The sequence below is a fragment of the Xenia sp. Carnegie-2017 genome, unplaced genomic scaffold (assembly GCF_021976095.1).
Source record: "Xenia sp. Carnegie-2017 unplaced genomic scaffold, XeniaSp_v1 HiC_scaffold_25, whole genome shotgun sequence".
NCBI lineage: Eukaryota > Metazoa > Cnidaria > Anthozoa > Malacalcyonacea > Xeniidae > Xenia > Xenia sp. Carnegie-2017.
Window position 1 is genome coordinate 8,198,714 of NW_025813488.1, and position 21,568 is coordinate 8,220,281.

The window sequence follows — 21,568 nt, forward strand, 5'->3', positions numbered from 1 at the left end:
TAATGCCACGTTATCTCGTGATACGTCCATTAGTATAATAATAAAATCATCAAGTCACAGCCACAGGAGATTGGTTTTGTTGTTTTTGTATGGCAGAAAATATTGCAAATAATCTTTTTCTTTATCACGCATCATGGCTCTTGTCAGTATTAATACGAATTTCCAGATAGTTTTAAGAAGGGTTTCGCGCTTATTTGTAAGCATTTCTAGTCTCAAATAATTTTAAAATTGGACAAATTTTCGCAATCTCTTTACTTTTAACTAGGCTACTCCGAAATCACGAAACTTTTCTGTAACAAGTGCACACAGGCAGGTTAGGAAAGTATTGCATTTTACACCTGTATGTTAATAATTGCATTTGTGAGTGAAACCAATTAATCACGTTTTCGTTCTTGCAGGAAGTGGACCCCGCACAACAAGTAAGTAACAAAAAAATACTTTTTCTTTGTTGAACTCGATATTGATTTGTACGTTCTTGGTCTTTGATTATATAAAGCCACTCCCTTCATTCGCATTTTTTAACTACGATGCGATTCTCCAAGAATTCGTTAACGTTGATGTTTGCCAATAAAGTAAAATAACCTATGATGTATTGTTGATTATTTATTCCTGCGAGGAATCGTTAACAGTTTGCAATTTTTTCTCTATGGATGCACCAACCAATAAATTTATTCAAACTAATTAAAAACTGTCTTGGATTCTTTGCCAGTAGATCATTTCAAGTGCACCTAAGTGACCTTACTTGTTTATTATAGTTTAATTGTAATGGAAATAAGGGAATAAAATGATATAAATTCCTTCCTATAAATCATAAAGTCATGAATCTACTCAGTAGCATTATTATAATGAACTGCCATTGACTAACTGCTAACGTTATAGCTGTCATTCGAATTGCAACTATTGCACGATGCAAATCTAAAACATGAAATTCCTTTCAATGGCAATTACACCTCCTTGAGGACAATCAATGCTGAATCATACAAAATCAAAATCAAAAAATCAGTTGGGTGATTCAAAGTGTTGCAACTTTTTGTTACACTCTGTACCTATGCATCTCCTTGCCTTTGGCTTGACTGGGCCAGCTACCTCACCTTTTCTAGCTACCCCAACTCTTGCAGTTTCAATGTTTTAAGTCATGCATATCTCAAAAATTTTAACTTTCTTATTATAGATTGAAGAACAACAAAAACGTAATGAGGAAGTGGGTCAGTTCACCGAACTTGTTAGAGATTTTCTCGACCCAAAAGATTTCTATGAAAGCCTGAAGATTCATGGCATAGATTTCTTCTGCGGGGTTCCTGACTCTTTGTTGAAGGACTTCTGTGCTTATGTTACTTCAACTGCAAAGTCTGAGGACCATGTGATCACCAGTAATGAAGGTAGCGCAGTGGCAATGGCTGCTGGATACCACATGGCCACCCACAAACCTGCCCTTGTCTACTTACAGGTAAAAAACAAAGTTTTCTGGGAGACCAAAATAAAGAGGCAGCTTAACAATAGTGCTTTTCATTTGTTAGAATTCTGGTCTTGGTAATATAGTCAATCCACTGATGTCCTTGGCAGTTCCAGCTGTCTATAGCATACCCATGTTGCTCCTAGTTGGTTGGCGAGGTGAGCCAGGGAAACGAGACGAACCGCAACATCTTCATCAAGGTCAAGCAACACCTGGCTTACTCGGTTAGTCCCAAGGACAGTTGAGGTATTCAAACATCAAATCTGTAATCTAATAAACTACCAATGGTCTTTTCTTAGCATCCTGTGGCATTCCGTTTCAAGTTCTTCCAGACTACCAAGAAGGTGCTGAACAGGTACACTTTATTTAAAATCTCGACATATGGAATCTAGCCCTTATCTCACTTATTTAAATTATGAAACATTCTTTATCTGGGCAGGCAATCTACACTGCTAAAAAATACATGCAAACTTCAAAAGGACCATATTGTTTATTAGTAAAAAGGCAAACGTTCTTGCCACACAAACTTCCACCGCCGGATCAAAGGTGAATATATATGTCAAGTTGGCAATTTCTAGTATGATTACATAACCCTATTCATATGGTGTCTAGGTTTATGCTAAACCGTGAAGAATGTCTGAAATGCATTGTGGACAATCTTCATGATAGAGATGTTGTTGTGGGAACCACAGGCATGTTGTCACGCGAACTGTTTGAGTACAGAGTGGCAAAATGTCAAGGGCACGAAAAAGATTTTCTGTGTGTTGGAAGCATGGGCCATGCCTCTGCTATTGCACTTGGCATTGCAAAAAAGAAAAAGAAAAGACAGGTATCTATTGTACGGATCGATGTGCAATTGTTGAGTTCTTGAGCATATCAAAATCCTTTCATTGTTAGTTATGAAGAGACTTTCAAGTAAACCTCGAGTTACTATGTAGCTTTCTTGGTTGTCAACTAATTGTTTGCCTGTCCTCAGGTGTTTTGCCTGGATGGTGATGGAGCTCTCATCATGCACATGGGTAACTTGGCAACGATAGGTCAGCAAGACGTTCCAAATTTCAAACACATCGTTATCAATAATGGTGCTCATGATTCCGTGGGAGCTCAACCGACAGAAGCTCAAAACTTGGACAAGTTTCATATTCCACGACTGGCGGAGGCCTGCGGTTATAAAATGGTGAGATCAGGTTTTCTTCCTTTTTAAATTATTAGGAGATTTTGCCAGTCGTAGAACCGAATCGACCAAATGGTTGTAGGTTTCTCGTTATAGCGCTTGATGTTTCTCATCAAATGAAACAGTAAGGAATGTATCGACTTTGCTTGCAAATCATTAAATAACTCTAAATCTTTTAGGCATTTAGAGCATCAACTCCCGAGGAAATATCTGCGGGAGTGACGGCACTACGAGAGAACGATGGTCCGGCAATGCTTGAGATACTATGTAACGTCGGCTCCAGAAAAAATCTTGGCCGACCAACCAGAACACCTATTGAAAACAAGGCAGACTTTATGCACTTCTTAGCCATCGAGAGATGATACTGCAAACGATGAAAAGAATTAAAAGAAATGGAAATTATTTGATTTGTTGAAGATACCATACGTAGCAGTTAGAGAATTTGATGATTAGAACGCTGATAGCACCATTCAGTAAAGATGTATAATCTAAAATAACACTGTGCATAAGGTTGTCGTTTAAAAATATAAAAAAGAACAATAAATTGTTGGAGCTGTTTCAAATGATCATTTTGCTCAATCATTACCTCAGATGTTCGGACTTTAAGAAATAAAACAAAACGTTGATAATCTTTTGTACTCCACGAAGCTGGCAGTCATTTTTGCCACACCACAACCAATCCTAGCATACAGACAGACTGGGAAAGTTATCTTATCTGGTTACGGACGTTAGAATTAGAGATAGTCGTTTGTGAGAAAAGTACGCCTAGTTCTTCCTCTTGTTGTGGCACTATAGATCAAGATAAAACTTTTGTACATTTTTCAATCTTCAGGAAGTGTTACCGACTGGTCCAAAATTCCTTCCCGGGAGACAACTTCAGATGATATACATACTTTCTTGACAAACAAATACATCTTGCAAACTCAACTCATTCCGGTCAGTAGAGTCCAGAGAAGGACTGTTGGTTGTTGAAGTTTACTGACTAAGGTTGTCGAAACTGTGAATTCCGTCATGTGAATAATTCTTCGTCCAATAAACAATAGACAATTATTAAAATCTACAAGGAGGAATTAACTGTCGTGTTTGTTGTATTCTATTCATGCATACAGTACCACGTACAAATTGGCCAATATTATGTTGCTCCCGAATTATGCTATCACTGGGGCAAGATTCTCCGTCTTCGAGAAATTTTTTTCTAACTCTCGACCAAATTGTCCAGCCCAAGAGCAGGCGCATGCGTCGCTGTAATAATTTCGCATATCATAAATTTACATAATTTCCAGGAAGTAAAAAATAATCGTCTTTACAAGTCCAAGCACCAGATAAACATTTACGCGACATAACATGAACAAGGCGTGAGGATAAATGCTGTTTTAAGCGCTTACATTACCAATGCTTGATTAAATCTTGTCTTTAACTAGTGAAACGTCGGCCATCTCTTCTACTTGACGTTCTTCTATCTCTCTGATCAGATCATTATTGGGTTGCCAAGCGTTTGAGATTTTCTAAGAAAAACGCAACGAACAGGCATTTGCACAAATGAATGACTGACTTGATCATCTCGTTACCTGCTGTAAAGCAGGGCTAAAGTAGTGCTCAAAATATTCATAAGGTGTACACAATTTGGATGTTCTTACGATATAAAAGCTACAGTGGTAGAATGGATAAAAAAACAGAACAGCAATTTGAACGAGGGAACTGGGGAACAGGGATTCGACAGATCTCTTTATAAAACGAAAAGACGGAACAAAACCACGAGTTGAATGCTAGCAGCCCTGACAAGGATCTAAAGCAGCCGAATGTGAAGATAATCATGCGTACTCATCTGAAGCGTGAAGAAACGAATTGAAAAAAATTTAATAAGTATTTCCAAACATTTGGCAGTTCTCTATTGCCTGCCAAACGATCGGCTCCAAAGAGATGGAAAAAACAACTTCACACGGTAGTTAGACATCTAGAGGATTGGGTTCTAAATCATTAATATCTCACCTGTTTTAAAGTGATGCCATCAGCACGATAGACCTCATTGATGGCGAAGCCAGGAATGAGTATCATAGAGAGCAAGGCAACCAACCAACCAATAAACTCGGCCCATGCCGGGTACTGGTATTTGTCCAATGAGATGCCTTCCCATTGGATGATTGTTGACAGTAAAATGGCCTAAAAATGACCGCGAAATTTATCTAGAAGTTTCTTCTATTGTTTAAAAAATATTGACAGCAAGAAAAAGTATTTCAACACGCGATTGCATACGTAAAATCTTTCCGCATAAGAAACCTATCATAGTTATGGGAAGTAGGCAAAAAAATAACTGTTTTTAAAATTAGTTTGGTACGTTGATCTAAATATACCGCTGTAAATAAATTATGTAGATAAATAATGTCGATAAATAATGAAGATAAACATGCTTCGACTTGCATGAAAGCCGATTTTACAGTCAAGTCCCGTGCTGCCACAAATGAACTATGTTTGAACCGCGCGTGGAAAGATTGGGACTAGTTAAATTGCTTATGTCAAATTTTGGTAGCCCTAGAGCTACATTCACTTCTACTCACAAACAACAGCGCAGGAGTGATGAACTTCCAACAAATCACAAAATACATCGGAGGACGTCGACCAATCATTTTCTCGATATTGCCCGCCAAACGATTCGCTCCTAAGTGATGGGAAAAAAGGTGCCGCCGTATTCAGTTTCGAGAAAGATGTACATCAAAGGTGATTTTGATCCACTGACTAACCGTAAGCCCAGCCGACGGTCAGGATTTCGATTAGAGCGAGAAATATCAGGGAGATGCCTCCTGATTGATAATCTAGAAGATTGAGGATGTAAATTCCGCCCTGTTGAACATTGACAGAAAGCAAATTTAAGATTTTTAAAAGTGGAGAACGAACAGCTTTCTATTTTACATCACCATGTCTGACTAATATCTTTTAAAACGAAACAAAAACAAGTCGGGAGAAGAAAAAACACAGGAAACACGAATATGTAATTAGTTTTCAATAAAGACGGGTATTCAGTTTTTCATCAGGAAGTAAAGGGATAAGCTGGGATAAACTCACCCCTGTGCAAATAAGGAGACCGAAAATGAACAACGAAAGACAAATCAATAGAGTGAACAACGATTTACGTCTCTTGAAAAATCCTCCCCATTCGTCTGAAACACCTGCAATGATGCATTCCAGCGTACCAAACTAAACAACGAATTAAACGACGTCAAATTATGGGGGGGTGTGGGTATAGGAATGCAGACACACCCCAGACCACCTTTAGTGTAATATGCGTAAAAAGTCAGTACAGAAACTGTTAAAACTATCAAATAAAGACACGACTAAAGTCGGGCCCCAGTACATGGAACACCTCTAGTACTTTTTTGGGGATGTTCATTCTATAAGTTCTTAACTGTTCTTCATGGAGTCCGTGATCATCTCTTGTAATGATGCAATGTGGCATGCGCGCAGAAATTTGAACTAAAACAAACTTAATCGTTGAGGATAGCTCTGTCAGCTCTGAGGTATTCTTCCACTTCCAGTGGCATTGCTCGCTTATCAATCCATCATAACTTTCTTTGAGATTATTATGTTGCACACATAAGGGGCAGCGCATCACTTTTACAAGTAGAGAGGCTAAAATGAAATTCTTATTTCATTATTTCCACATGCGAAAAAAGCTAATTTCAGTAAAAAGTGAAAATAGCTTTGCCATCTCAACCTTCATTGTTGCGCCGACCAATGTACACCCGGCTTACTAAACTGTTCTTTATGCATACCCAAGGGACAATAATCTTTCAAAGCTCAAAACTGCAGTACACCTAATTTTATTTTCGTGCGATATGTTTACCTGACTGTCTAATCCCAACGTAAACAACATAAAGAAGAACAAAATTGCCCACAACGGTGAAATCGGTAGTTTAGAAATCGCTTCCGGGTAAACGTTGAAGGCCAAGCCGGGTCCTGGAAATAGAGAAAATTATTTTGGACGTACGATGCGGCGATCGTGAGACTGCATGCAACAATTGACGAACTAGATAGGGAGGAACATATGATCTTGACAAACGCGCAAGCAGCATTCGTGAAGCTATTTAAAATTTCACTAGAAGAATCGAAGCGCAATTGATTTCAGCAAATTTGTATGTCATTCGACACATTTCACCTGTTGAAACAGGGGCAATCGTTTTTAGAAACGTGAATCAGTACTTTGCAAAACATATAGGCCATGGTCGGGCATGGTCTGCCTACGATTTCGTTTATGTATGTGAAATTCACTTAAGCCATGACGGTGTACCAACGCCATGGTATAACATATACCAGTGGCGTAGCTAGCCAGCAAATTTGTATACGATGTATATTTTTGACATTGGCATTATTCATTTCTTTAGGAATCTATTTTTTACAGTGAGTGAACACCATTTACATAGCATGGAAAAAAAAGGAATGGGCTCGCTTAAACATTGATGTATCCCACCACGGGAAGATCTAAGGACGCCCTTGTTATGACATCATAGCACTGGAAAATGCCAGCAAAACCGGAAAGAACTTGATAAAACAGTCGGAGCAGAGGAATGTAACTCAACCTGACGTCGCCACTTTATCTATGTCTTCGTTCAGTTGATTCGCCATGAAACCGAGAACACTGAACACGACAAAACCAGCAAAAAAACTGCTACCACAGTTGATACAGCTGACGAGAATGGCATCGCTAAAAAAATACAAAACTCACTTTGGAGAAAACGCTAATTTAGGAAATAACTTCACCCTAAAACCATTTCCAGAAACTTTCCCGAAACATAGGATCTCTGAAAAGTGCATTTGTATCCATCTCTCAACATCGGGTCTGTATTTGTGTACCTAGCTATTCAGGGTTCATTATTGGTTCAAGGTACAAGCTAATGAAACGTGCGAGTGTTCCACACTGTTGCCTAATAGAGCGTTTTCAGTCGAAGTCATAGATCATGTTGGTCAAAGAATTTCAAAGAAGATCTTTTGCTTAGAAGAGCAACATGGCCGTTTCCTTCATTGTTAGGTTGATGAAGGAGGAATAAGTGAAAACATTCCATTGATCTAATCAGGCTATCCTTCATCAACAGATAATACATAGATACCCAGTAATAACAGTTAGATATGAAATTTTAGACTTACAACACGCAATTGTTATTAAACTTGTTGTAGCTTCCATATACCAAGACGGTTCCCCAACCAACGCCGAGCGAATAAAATATCTGCGACGCTGCGGCAACCCAAACCTACATCACACAAGGAAACTCGTTCAAACTATAAGATCGTCGGTTTCATTACGAACATCGTGATCGCAGCACTTCGCTCACCTTCACGTCAATCAACTTCTTCCATTTTGGAGTGAGGTAATACTTGATTCCGATCCCCGCTCCTTCCAGTGTCACCCCACGAACAAATAGTATGAAAAGAACGATGTACGGCATCGTGGCCGTCACCCAAACGACCTAAATATAAACATATGAAAAAACAGAGATGAAACAATAACTGTTTTTATGGCAGTTGGAATGTCCCACGATGTGCGTATAAAAAGATCGCACCTTTCCCGAGGTTTTCACGCCCTTGAACAAACACAAAAACACAACCGTCCAGCAAAATATCAACGACAAACAGATCTTCCAACGAAAGTCCCCCATATCGTCGATGCCAGCTGTCTTGCCAAGAACGTAGTTGCTAACATGAAGTTTAAGATGAAAAATCAGTTTATGCTTCATATGGTCACATCCTTATTCCTATTCATCCTGAGTTCGTGACGAAAAACCCTACTGACTTTATTTCAACTTTATCATAACTCCTATACCACAGGCAAAAATATACACTAAAACTAACTTTGTTCATCAAGGCATATGTTCATCAGTTCAAAACTGTTTCAACTAGAGATTATCTGTTCTAATTCAGTGTTCAGTACAGTCAAAAGCAAAATTTTGGGTAACTAATTAAGTGTTCAGTACAGTCAAAAGCAAAATTTAGGTTAACTAATTAAGTGTTTAGTACAGTCAAAAGCAAAATTTATGTTAACTAATTCAGTGTTTAGTCAGTCAAAAGCAAAATTTAGGGTAACCAATTCAGTGTTTAATACAGTCGAAAGCAAAATTTAGGTTAACTAATTCAGTGTTTAGTACAGTCAAAAGCAAAATTTAGGTTAACTAATTCAGTGTTTAGTACAGTCAAAAGCAAAATTTAGGGTAACCAATTCAGTGTTTAGTACAGTCAAAAGGGAAATTTGGGTTAACTAATTCAGTGTTTAGTACAGTCAAAAGCAAAATTTAGGTTAACTAATTCAGTGTTTAGTGCAGTCAAAAGCAAAATTTAGGTTAACTAATTCAGTGTTTTGTACAGTCAAAAGCAAAATTTAGGGTTAGTAATTCAGTGTTTACTACAGTAAAAAGCAAAATTTAGGGTAATTTCCCTGTCTATTCTATACACTCAGTGACTCTCATTCACTTGAAATTCTATGTAACATACTTAAAGTATTCCAACGATGAAGGAATTAGCTTAAACTCGTCTGATTTGCAGTCGACGATGTTTGTTTCATTGAGTTTTAGAGTTCCATTAACACAGTTTTTAAGGCGATTGTTTACGTTTCGCCTCGTTGTGACGTTGCTGAAAAGACACATTCGTCAAAATTATTGCCATGGGAAAAATCAATACGCATTACAAAGCAATAGAAAGCATATCACAGCAGGGAATTTTAAGATAGGTCCCACGAGAGGGAGGGTCAGCCTCAGGACCGTAGTTAGAACGTTGACTGGGTGGTGGGGGGAGTAAGTTCATATATTCAGTTCTGCCTCACTGATTTCTATCGAAGCCAAATAATTTTCAAAAGAAATCAATCGGAAACAACTTAACATATGAACAAACACTCCCCCCGCCCGCTCAATCAACGTTCTAGCTACGGCCGTGGTCAGCCTGGTTACAGGCCAGTGGCAAGGGACTAAAGGGGCACGCCAAAGGAAACATAAAACATCTTGACCATTACAATTCATCATTAAGAGTACAGCGATGATAAAAAACATGCCGTAAAATTTTGACGTAAACGCAATTGATAATCTGTAACTAAAACACAAGAATTTTAGCATAAGCATAAGAGGGCGTATCAGCATGTCTTATGATACAACACGAGTTACAGTACTTGATGTTACATTAATAAGCCCTCTCCTAAACAAGCATAATTTGATAGTTTATTATTTGAGCTTTGACGACTTCTTACTATAAGTGAAGTTAATATTGATTCAAATTTCTGAAAATTTCATTTTCCGCAGCTGATGCCAAACTGCTAGTCTGTGCGCAATTAAGACAATCGATAGATTGTAATAGAAACAATTTGAGCCATAAAAGAACGTACCTGCATCGCGTGCTAGCCCATTTGGGATCACAGTCCTTCCAAGGAACATCCTTGGCGAACGAGCTAACAAGATAAACAATGGACCAACATATAATGACATTGTAGTAGATGGAAACAAGAAACGAAATCATCATCATTGCCATGCCAACACCTAAGGCGAAGAAAATGACAATCATGGATACGTCGGGATAATGCACGCACATTCAAGAAGGGTTAAACGGACCTTTGGACATACGGCAGATGGTGGAAAACATTGACGGTGGTGCCAGACTCAGATATTGTCCCAGACTAAACTCCGTGAGCATCATGGGAATGCCACACAATGCCAACATGAGGAAATACGGAATCAAGAAAGTTGCTTAAAAAAGAATCAACATTGGATCATTATACAGTATTACCAGTACCGGCATATTGTCCATGAATTGTGATTTTTACCTCCTCCATTGGCGTAGCATAAGTACGGAAACCTGAAGGATGAAAAATAGGGAATCGTCACTAAGGAAAAGCCTCAAAATGCCACAGTGCAAGCTTAAATGTGGACTTTATATGAGCCACAGTGCAATATTAAACATGGGTTTTTCAGGCTACTCCAATCATGACGATCTTTTTTAGTTTAGCTAGCGTAGGGAGCGAGAGAAAGTAAAACGGAAAATATCATTTTATTCGATATTTACTCATGGTTTTTCAGTTGTGATTCATTATGTTAGCAAGTACTTGACGATCTGTCTTCACTGTTGGGCGATTTGATTTATTTTTCCAATAAAATAACACAGCAGAATAAACATGCAACGGCAAAAAAATAGTCAATGAATCTAGAACGTCGATACTCGAATGACATGTTAAGACTCGGGATGATCGTAATTCACAAACACAAAGACTTCCATAATTGGAATAGCCGGCTATTCGAATGACGATTTGTAAGACAGAATTGTCTAATTTGTCTTGCCCCGGAGTCAGAGCTAATACTTCAACGTCAAACGTTAAACTGACAACGAAAGGAAATTCGTTACTATTTAAAGTGTATTCACGAGTATAGATAGACTTTCTTAAACATTCCATGCTAATTTCCTTTCTTTGTGGAGATATTGGGTAGGTGCTGTCTGTTTGGTTGCTTTTTTGGTCGTAAAACAGTTCTTCTAAGAGCTCTTAGGTTATTTTGACCATCAATCATAGAAAATGCTATCTTTAAAACGATTTTCAGGTTTGCCAACACGACAAATTCTCTACTTTACTATTGAAGCATTTGTACGAGCTTCCTCTCGAAAAAACAGTGATGTCACATTGCATAATGAGAACTTGTGAATTAGCAGGTATGTCAGCTAATATGTCACTTCACACGGGCAGATATCCCTTCGTTCTAGGTATGTATATGTTCTAGGTATGTATATGTTCTAGGTATGTATATGTTCAAGTATTTCATGAAAAACTTGCCACAAAAATGAAACTGATATTTTGAAATTTTGCGATGAAGCGCACCACACTGCCGCAATTCGACGTCAACGGCTGGGTGAAGTGAACATTACAAGCACTTCAATATCTCGAGATTGAAAACAGATATTCGTTAACTGTTGTAGGAAGTCGGCTTTCAATTTATATGTTCCGTTCAACGAGATCATAACGTATATAGAAGAATTTTCGTTTTCAGAGGCATTTTAATACAAAACTGAGCGCGATCAAAGCTTTACGTACCGCCAGACATTTCCTAAACCAACACAGTAGCCAATGATGGATAACATGAAGTCCACTTTATTCGACCATTTTTCTCGCTCGACATCATTTTCAATCAGGGAAATTTTTCCATCGGACTTCGCAGCCGCACTGGTCGTGTGTTTATTGTCCAGACAACTGAGACCAATATCCTCCCCGTTTTCTATCGAAGTAAATCGCTCGTGTTCCATTACATCAACGTTGTTTGAAATGCCTCGGGAACAGTAACAAATTAAATTTAGGTTAGGTTAGGTTACGTCAGTCCAGCCCTTAACCAGTCAGCAAGCTCCAGTCGGAGACGTAAGTGTTTCATTGATATCTTGGAAAACACAAACGCTTTCAAAAGAAACCAGTCGGACACAACACCATATAATAACTGTGGGGTAGAAACCTTGGGGGCGTGGCGTCAAAATATTTATTACCTTATGTTGCGATGCTACATCGACCAAATACACTTTGGCATATATATATATATATATAAGTTTGAAAATTTACCTGCGAGTTGCCCTTCTATATATTCTCTATTCTATGGTATTAGTGTGTGACGACGGCTTCCTTCAAAGTTCATATTTCCTGGTGTGATAACCCGTCGGTTTAAATGGAATTGTTCTGCCACACGGTGTAGTGACGTTACACAATCTCGCTTCAGTTTGCTCGTTGTAGTCGTTACATCGAACGTGGCGGTTGATGCTCCGTGTCAATAACCTGTTCCCGACCCGTGTTTCTATTTCTTTGGTACGGTAAACTTCAATATTACCTTTAATATCAGCTGCGAAAGGTGAATAACATATCGACTCTTATTGTCGTTTTATATTTTATTTCGCTCCACGCAATTATATTCAGCTAGTGGTGGCGTTAATTTTGCTCTTCATATGAAGATTCGCCGAGTGTGTGTGTATCGAGTATCTAAATATGTACGTATGAGAAAATGTTCGCTCAGTGGAATGAGGGAGCATGAAGGGCGGCGTTTACACGTGAAACGATGTATATTTACACAACCATGCACGCATGTGATTTTACTGGCTATGTAAATTTTGTGCGCAAATGTACACACTATGGTTGAGTGGTAAAATGCGCAATATAGCGTATCGCGTTTTTTTGTACTGTTCGTATTGCAATGCAGCCAGTGGGGAAGTCAGCCTGATCTTTTACTCCTATAACTCCTATAATTCAAATTTTTCATTGTTTTCCAGTGGTTAAGCAGAAAAATATTTGCATTATAGGAGTAAAAAACGGGCTGGCTTCGCTACTGAATGCAGCATTATGTTTGCGCCTGTGTCTTGATTCAAAGAAACACGGATGAATCACTAACACAGGGACCGCGTAATCGATCACTGCCGGAGCACATTGTCATATTCATGTGTTATATCAAGGCCGTATCTAGAATTACGGGGAGGAGGTTGTATATTCATACATTCATTTGTGCCCGACTGATTTGTTTTGAAAGCCAATTCAATTTCAAAAGTCGGCACAACTGAAAATATGGATATATTATATATCCCCCCCTGCCATCAACGTTCTAGATACGAATATTCAGTAATCACTGTTGATATCTATAGAAACATGTAAACATGTAAACTTATAAAGCGAAGCGTTTATATATGAATATTTGCTCCGCCCTTCAATTTGTGATCTTTCGTGGTCTGTGAAACGGACTCATTGTATGCAGCAGATGCCTTCAACAGTTTTTTTCTTGAAATCCTGACGCCCTGACCAAGTCAGATTATCGGCAAATGGTGAAAATTTAAAAAGAAAGCCCACAAAAGCGAAGAAGTGATGATAAAATTTCACCGTACAGAGACCTTCATTTTTTGGCCTATACACACTCCGTTGTGGCTACGTTTTCTATTTTTGAAGAAAGGGTGTTTTTCCTAAATGTACCCTCATGAGTGCTGCTGACATATTTCCATGAAAATGTTTCCGGTTATTTCAGCCTCCTTACACGTAGTAGCGTAATTTTTGCTCACGAGTAACGACATCTTCGTTTGGCGTTGTAAAGAAGCAATTTTCACTGTCGAATTTTTACCAGTCCGACATAAGTCGAATAATCAATCGCGTCTATGCTGTTGAAATTTCCTCAGAGCTGTAGAAGTTGCGAAAATTGAGTGACTTCGATAGCCATCTGACTCAGTGTACTCTGAACCTTGCGCATATTAACCCTCGCTTCGAGTTTCAATGGGGCGCACAACCCGGCATCACACGTGGTTGAGGACAACAATTAAACATAATAAATATAATAAAAAAAGTCTTAACTTTTACTACTGTAGTTAATATATATATATATATACATAAAAGATAAAAGTTTCTCCGGATTTCACCCATTGAGACCCTTGAGCTCTATAAGACCTCAAGGGTCTCAATGGGTGAAACGCGTGCGTGGCATATTTTTTGTGCGCATGCGTTACGTCCGCCATTACTCTGGTTAGCACTATTTTCCACCCAGCAAACCGCCCTTTACTTTGAAATATAATATTTTACACAATATAATATTTTACACAATCTAATATTTTACACAATATAATATTTTATATAATATTTTACACAATCGTCGAAAAACGACATATTTTCCAGCCTGGATTATAAGTTTATAACTTAAGGTGGTTGCATGAAAATTTATACTGCAACATTTATCTGTAAATATTTTCATATGTTGATATTAAAAACTGTATTATAAAAATATAAAATTACTCGCCATCTCAAAACGACCTAGCACCAGTGCATGCACGGTTTCCTTTTAGCTTTTGGTTCTTTCCCATTAGCCGCCATCTTTAATTTATTAACGATTGTGTAAAGTAAAGGGCGGTTTGCTGGGTGGAAAATAGTGCTAACCCATTACTCTGGCCAGTAACTTGACGCTGGCGTGCTATAAAATAATATTGGAAAAGTGCGATTTTGGGATAATAATCGCCTAAAATGCAAACTGTTTTGGAAGATCATGGAATTTTGTGACAAAACGTGAAAGAAATAAGGTGAGAGACTATTATTTAATTGCTAGCAAGTCCGTAAAGGTTTTTTATTGGTAAAAATTACATGTTTCAATGTAGGGTGTTTATTTTACTGCTATAGAGTTGTCAGTATGTTAGGTGAATAGAAGTCCAGAAGTAAAATCTCTTACGTTTTTGTCCATTCTGAATTATAAATTTCAAACTTTCGAGGTGTTATTATAAATGTATTATTTAAAACACAAACTTGTCAGAGTTTTACTTGTACCAACGCTGTAATATTTCAGGTTGCAACTTGCCAACTTGCTAAACTATAAATTAAGTTAATCAACCAGCTAACCAAGTAATCCAATAATGATTCATGATGCTTGTGTGTGAATTATAACTGATAATAATTTGCAACATTCAGTTTCAAACCATGGAGGGTTTGTTTATCATTTTAAGCATGAGTGAAATGTTAAAATGTTAATAGTTGGGCATTTTTAATACCAAATGTAGTTTTAGTGAGGTATACACTCTGTTTGCCTTATTTATAAATTTTGCCTTGCTGTGATTTGTGCTCTATTAAATTTATTACCAATAGTTATGATTGATTTTCTGATATTTTTTTCTAGTTGTTATTTTGGCATTCAGTTCTCAAGTGAGGATTATGTTGCAAGTGTCTTGTGTTATGTAGTTTTAGTATGTTGGATTAGATTTTAGTGGCTACTTGTTGCAGTAGCATGTTAAACTTTGTTAAATTCTATTACGTTTTTATTATGATTGGGTGGTTTTTGTAAGGGTGCTCTATTAAACATTGATCACAATTTCTTCAGCTTAATTGTTTAGTATACCAATATTTATAGAGAAATTAGCATTTCTTCTGCACCCCCATCTAGCTTAAGCTAGGAGGGCTGCACACCCCTCTCTTATATCCATCTCTGAATAAAGTATAATGTATAACGCAAAACGTCTATAGATCGAAAGAATGAGTACAACTTTCCAGGCGCGAAGATCTGCGAAATAAAAATACCGAATACTTGTACAAGAATTGCCGGTTATGCTCCTAACACTTCGAAGACTGCATGTTTACTAATAGTCAAAAAAGGCAAATAAATCCTGCAGCAAAGCCCATGATTTTCGACATTCCAAACAAACCACCAACTGTACGTCAAAAGCGACGAATTCTACGAAGGAATACCACCGATATTGCCACTAAAGGTAATTCAATTATTTTTATTTTCTTAAGTCCTTTAGAGCATAATTTTTGTGCTGTGTTCTTTTTTTCAGCCAAGAGACAGAAGCTGATAAGAAAATCGAAAGCAACTGAAGGTATGATAGAGAAATTCAAATTATATGACAATGCAAAAACTTTTGAAAACCGTCTACATTTTACGACGTGCTCTTTTTCCATTCATTTTCTCAAAATTACATATTGTAAATTGTTTCTCTGGAATTATGCCTTAGCTTTATTTAAGACAATGATATGAGGAAAACCCATCCTTGCAGATAGTTTTCAGTTTTTATGTTTTTCACACACTTCTTTTAAAATCTTATCACAATTGTTAACATTTTAACAACAGAAATAAGTTCGTTGATAAAATTAATTTGTTGCTAATAGTTCAAGAAAGTGTTTGTGATAGCCCTGATCAAGAAATAATGGAAACTGACGATACAACGGAAAAGCAAGGTATATTTAATAATACATTTAAAATTAATTCTTCAACATCACTCAAGACTAGTACGGTAGTAAAAGTATAAGTTTTGCACTAGATACAATAAATTAATCAAAGGACAAATTGTTTTTATGTGAATTTAAAGGGCACCAAGAAAATTTGTCACGAACAAGAACATTAGATTTCTGTTGTCAAACCAGCACTAGCCTCACCAACAATACACCAAGGAAAAAAAAGCAAAAAATGGTGATCAGATCTAAACAAGGAAAAATCAGGAGATTGAACACAAAATTGAACAAGATAGTGAAGAACAAGGCAACACATCAACAAGTACTAGAAAATGCTCTCAAGAAACTGCCTGATCATTTGGCAAATTTTGTAAGAACACAGATAAAGTTACATATAGCCAAGAAAAAAGGAAGACGATATTCATCTGAAATGAAATCCATGGCAATTTCTTTGTACCATGCAAGTGGGAAAGCATATCGGCTGTTGTCAAAACTGTTTATTTTACCAAGCAAGACCTCTCTTCGAAATTACATATCTAGAGTACCAACAGAAACAGGGATATCACAGGCCACAGTCAATACTCTATAGCAGAAAGTTTCTCAGATGGATCCAATGGAAAGGTTGTGCACTTTTTGTATGGATGAGATTTCAATCTACAATACAGCATTCCCAAAGATAGAGTCCTTGGTTTAGAAGATTTTGGTTCAGGATTCCGAACAAACAAGGTGGCAACTACTGCAATGGTTCTATTGACAAAAAGTATTTCTGGTAGGTGGAAACAGCCTCTTGGTTATGTGCTTGCCAATGGAGGATGCCCAACTGAAATTTTGGAAGATGTTCTTTAAGAGGCCCTAGACAAATGGGAGCAAATTGGTCTAAATGTATTGGTGGTAATATCCGACATGGGTTCCAATTTTCATAGTTTTGCCAACCGTTTGGAAGTAACCCCTGACAAACTGTGGTTTACTTATAACAAAAGAACTTACCATCTCATGTTTGATCCCCCTCATCTAATGAAGTGTGTTCGAAACAACCTGATGAAATACACCTTTAAGTTTGATGGCCTTGCTGCTTCGTGGAATGATATTGAACAATTTTATAACAAAGACAGTTCACTTCACACAAGGCTTGCACATAAATTAACGGACAAACACATCCACCCAAATAATCTTGACAAAATGAAAGTCAAATATGCCACTCAAGTTTTAAGTTACACTGTGGCCGCAGGAATTTGTACATATGTGAGTATGGGTGGTCTTCCTTCCTCTGCAATTGGAGCTTCAGAATTTGTTTCCAAATTTGATTCTATTTTTGACTGTGTAAACAGTTCCATGTTGCAAACGAGTAAAAAACTTAGATGTGCCATCAATGAAAAATCATTCCACATTGAATTTCTGAAGGAAAGCATCAATTTCATCAAAAAATTGAAAGTGTTCCAAGGGAATAAAGATGTCACTGGTAGAGTTAAGTGTCTGCATGGCTGGTTAGTGACACTTAAAGCCATCATCTCGATATGGGAAACATTACGATCAGTGCATCAGTTTAAGTTTTTTTTACCAGACGACTAAATACTGACCCACTAGAAAATTTTTTTGGTACTATTCGTCGCCAGGGAGGCAATAGTGATAACCCCACTCCAACCCAATTTATGCAAGCATTTAGAAAGCTTTTCTTCAGTTCCCTTCTAACCTCTTCATCTGGAAATTGTGAAAACGACCTTGATTCTATGCTGGTTGAGTATTCCAAAAATGTTGCAAAGAATAAAGTCAGCCAGAAGAAAACGGTTCAAGTCTTTCCACCTCCGCAACCACAAATTTTAGCAATTGGTCCTACTGACTACAAGGAGCCAAATGTTGTTACTAACATAATGAGGGAAAATGCCATTGCATATGTGTCTGGTTTTCTTCTAATGAAGGGTTTCAAACTCCACTCTTGTCTGAAATGCACCAATGCTCTTTCATCTACAGAACTGGATGATAGCAGAAAGTTATTCTGCCACTTTAAAGCATTCGATGAAAAGAAATCTGATTTAGGAGGACTACAATCACCATCTTCTCCTTATCTGGAATACATCATCAAACTTGAAGACACATTTATTAAGACGTTTTCTGTCTACACAAAGAGCGAAGGTGTTGGTCGAAGTATATTAGACACCGTCAAGTCCATACCAAAGGAATTTGATTACTGTACGGAATTCCCATTTGAGTTCTTGCAGAAACTTTTTGTAAGAATGCGCATTTATTACGACATAAAATTTGCGAACCGCATATTCGCAACAACTAAAAAGAAAGACAGAAAGTACATTAAAGTCACACACCTTTGAGGGCTTTGTGCATATAATTTTTTGTCTTTTATAAAACTAAATTGAAAACAAAAGCTTTTTATATCACAATAATATATTTAACATGTAATACATCCAAGTTCATTGAGGACTTGTGAACCTCAGAACCTGTTCAAGCTTTCCGACTGAATTTCGCTATAAATATATTAAATAAATGCATTTGTTACATGATATATACAAAATACTTGCCTTTTTATTTCAATTTCTTTCAAAAAGATGCCAAAAACAGCCAACAGCTCAAAAAATCTACATTTTAACCCACTTTACGGCTTCCACTCTATATATTTTCATAGTAATGCATGAGTCAATTCCAAGAGTTACCATCCCCCCCTCCCCCGGGAATATGGCCGGGCATTTGATTTTTTTCGTTTTAATAGTTCAATTTCCCCGCTGCCGGGGAAAGGCAAGAAGGCAAATACTCAGCCCCCGGGCAAGCTGCCAATGGCAAATGCCCCGCTCCGGGACCAAGTAATTTTAAATTACGAAAATTAGGAACACTTTTTAATACTTATTAAGCAAGATATATGAGAGATCCTATAAAAAATAAATGTAGTAAAAGAAATTCGTTCCTGAGTTACTTTCCCTTGCTCCGCTTTTCTCTTGTTGCTTTTGCTTTTCCAGCACCTCTTTTCCTGTTCACAGAAATTTGCGTCAAGTATTGAAGCCACAATTTAACATCCTTGGTTGACAGCAAACATTTCTTAGCAAGCATGCTTATGTCAGTATCCTCTACACATCCACCACTGTGATTCTTGTGAAAGTCTGCCAGTATTTCAGACGGCGGCGGGCTCCTTATAGCTTTGCCAACTGCATATAAATTTAGCAGCTCTGACACATCGGTGACATAATGCCCATAGCAAACTCCCGTGCATGTTTCGCAATCCTCCCCTCCCCAAGGTCTCTTTACATCAGCAACTGGGTAAGGAAAAAAACCACACGATGGTCCGTCTGGATACCAGGAGATGGGAATCGGTACTTAATGTCGCGATTAATTGAAATCATAGTCGCGACTCGCGTACTCAAATGGTATCAAATCCCCGTGGGTATTATTGCCGGAGTAAATACCCGGCTCCCGAGCATCTCTTTAACGAGCAAATTCCCGACCCCCGAGAAAGGTCTCCAGGGGTATCCCGGGGGGGGGATGGTAACGCTTGGAATTGACTCATGCATAAATGTTGTACACTTTACTGGCCAGAGTAATGGCGGCCGTCACATTTCCGGTATGCGCGAAACAAACTGCGCGCCACGCTTACCATTAAAGGTTACCGACGCGAGTTGCCCTTCTATATATTCTCTATTCTTTGCTAATACATCCTAATATAATCATACTGCATGAACACTGTGCGTGAAAAAACTCTTACTCGGCCAATTCCCAATTGAATAAAACATTAACAATGAAATTCGTGCATTTCATTGCATGCTCTTACCGTTGGAAGTGACTGCCGAGTGGAACGCTCGCGGGTCACGGGTAAAATGGGTCAGGTCGCGCGCTGGGAAAATTTCAAGAATTTCCTCCATTTCAACATGTGATAATTAAATTAGTAAATACAATGGTATTATATTACAACAAATAATATGGGCCTTCGTTTTTTGTTTTATGCACAGGGGTCACATATATCAATGAAACGCAATGAGCAAACACACAGACAAGGAGTCAGTCTTCGGAGGAACTTTCGTACGAATAGTTGTGCATGCAATGAAATTTCAAACATTCAATTTTTGTGTGAAAGTTAAAGGTCGAAAAGTACGCATTTCCGACAACATCACGCCACAGTATAATGAATAAAGTGAAGAGTCACTCCATTGAACTTTTTCGTGCCGCGTATACTTTACGCATGTCATTACCATAGTGGCAGCCGGTAAATGACACTTTCTGACCAATAGGAACAATGAAATGGCTAACCACAGCCAGTAGTCTGTTGCACAAGAAGTGGACGCCCTGTATATTCCCTTCCCTATACTGCGCTCACGCATAAATTTTAATGCGCTCCTGCCACTAACAAATGTGAAATGGTCCAAATTATAAATGTACGTCACTCGACAAATTAGGCAAACTTTCTTGCCGAAAAGGTCGCACTATGTGAACATCTCCCTGCTCAATCACTAAAAGATAACAAGACATTTCTAAAGAAATAAATGATGTGCTAGTCATCTGAAATTAACACAGCAGGGAACTTGCGGGCTTGCCACGTCTCTAATGACTTATGGTGAAAATGAAATAATTATGCATGCATGCAATGAATGCCCTTGCATGCATGAATAGAGCTTTAAGCGACAAGATAGCAAAGGTTTCAAACTTGTCTTAAAAGGGAACGAAATTAATTTTGTCTCCGAGCAGACAGGCTTTATTGCATGCGTGTTTAGAGAGTGAGCGTGCAAGTGATTATTATTCATGACAAGATTTTATAAAATAAACACAATGAAACGCGTGCGCTGATAGGTCTAGAGCTGTATTATTAGCCTGAGCAAAACACATCTGAGCTCAATCAATCAAATCAATCATGAATACATTTTAGAGGAAAAATTAAAATGTTTGTCTTTTTCGCATTATTTTATTTTATAAAAGAAATAAAAGATGTTTACTGTGTTTGTTCAGGCTTATGCAAACCGAGGAGACCTTTGGGAGAACTTGAGAGCATATCAGTTGTACCTGCTCAAGAGTTCTCACAAACGTCTCCGAGGACTGCATAAGCCTGTGCAAACACAGTAAACATCTTTTATTTCTTAAATGTCATTTAGGTAATTAAAACGACTAACGCAAATAAACGCAAACTAACTGTGCAAACTAAGTTGTGCATATACCTATGTTTGGTATACGTGCTTATGCATATTATCTAATTTGCCCGCATGCGGATGCTTCGCGACAACACGAGTCGAACAAAACACAGAAAAATTGCACGAGTCTAAATGCAAAATTAGTTAAGCGATTTCAT

General features: G+C 37.8%; 3 protein-coding genes across 7 annotated transcripts; 2 read left to right on the plus strand and 1 right to left on the minus strand.

The window, feature by feature from the left end:
* The first annotated feature begins 37 nt into the window (after positions 1–37).
* On the plus strand, positions 38–3,190 carry LOC124452918 (phosphonopyruvate decarboxylase-like). Its single transcript, XM_047003573.1, has 10 exons — positions 38–196; positions 266–313; positions 399–419; positions 1,172–1,447; positions 1,518–1,677; positions 1,753–1,808; positions 1,893–1,999; positions 2,066–2,282; positions 2,430–2,630; positions 2,807–3,190. Exons 1-10 carry the CDS (start codon positions 134–136, stop codon positions 2,987–2,989), a joined length of 1,332 nt encoding a protein of 443 aa, XP_046859529.1. The 5' UTR covers positions 38–133; the 3' UTR covers positions 2,990–3,190.
* Positions 3,191–3,697: 507 nt separating this feature from the next.
* Positions 3,698–12,700, minus strand: LOC124452916 (sodium- and chloride-dependent glycine transporter 1-like). Of its 3 annotated transcripts, none has more exons than XM_047003570.1 (16): positions 12,184–12,700; positions 11,671–11,902; positions 10,417–10,448; positions 10,205–10,339; positions 9,982–10,132; positions 9,102–9,239; positions 8,177–8,309; positions 7,949–8,083; positions 7,764–7,867; positions 7,199–7,323; positions 6,466–6,578; positions 5,688–5,819; positions 5,366–5,465; positions 5,183–5,283; positions 4,617–4,787; positions 3,698–4,132 (listed from the first exon to the last, which is right to left on the minus strand). In XM_047003570.1, exons 2-16 carry the CDS (start codon positions 11,877–11,879, stop codon positions 4,028–4,030), a joined length of 1,884 nt encoding a protein of 627 aa, XP_046859526.1. In that variant the 5' UTR covers positions 11,880–11,902; positions 12,184–12,700; the 3' UTR covers positions 3,698–4,027. The 3 variants fall into 3 exon arrangements, with proteins under 3 accessions (XP_046859526.1, XP_046859525.1, XP_046859527.1); XM_047003569.1 differs by having other exon boundaries at positions 11,671–12,007; XM_047003571.1 differs by having other exon boundaries at positions 11,671–11,851; positions 12,184–12,699.
* Positions 12,701–14,488: 1,788 nt separating this feature from the next.
* On the plus strand, positions 14,489–18,817 carry LOC124452923. 3 transcript variants are annotated; one of them, XM_047003579.1, is made up of 5 exons: positions 14,489–14,657; positions 15,589–15,830; positions 15,900–15,941; positions 16,231–16,299; positions 16,431–18,817. In XM_047003579.1, the coding sequence occupies exons 2-5, from the start codon at positions 15,695–15,697 to the stop codon at positions 16,880–16,882; spliced, it is 699 nt and encodes a 232-aa protein (XP_046859535.1). In that variant the 5' UTR covers positions 14,489–14,657; positions 15,589–15,694; the 3' UTR covers positions 16,883–18,817. The 3 variants fall into 3 exon arrangements, 2 of the variants coding, with proteins under 2 accessions (XP_046859535.1, XP_046859533.1); XM_047003577.1 differs by having other exon boundaries at positions 15,589–15,941; XR_006950909.1 differs by lacking the exons at positions 15,589–15,830; positions 15,900–15,941; positions 16,231–16,299; positions 16,431–18,817 and adding an exon at positions 15,245–15,450.
* The last annotated feature ends 2,751 nt before the right edge of the window (positions 18,818–21,568 follow it).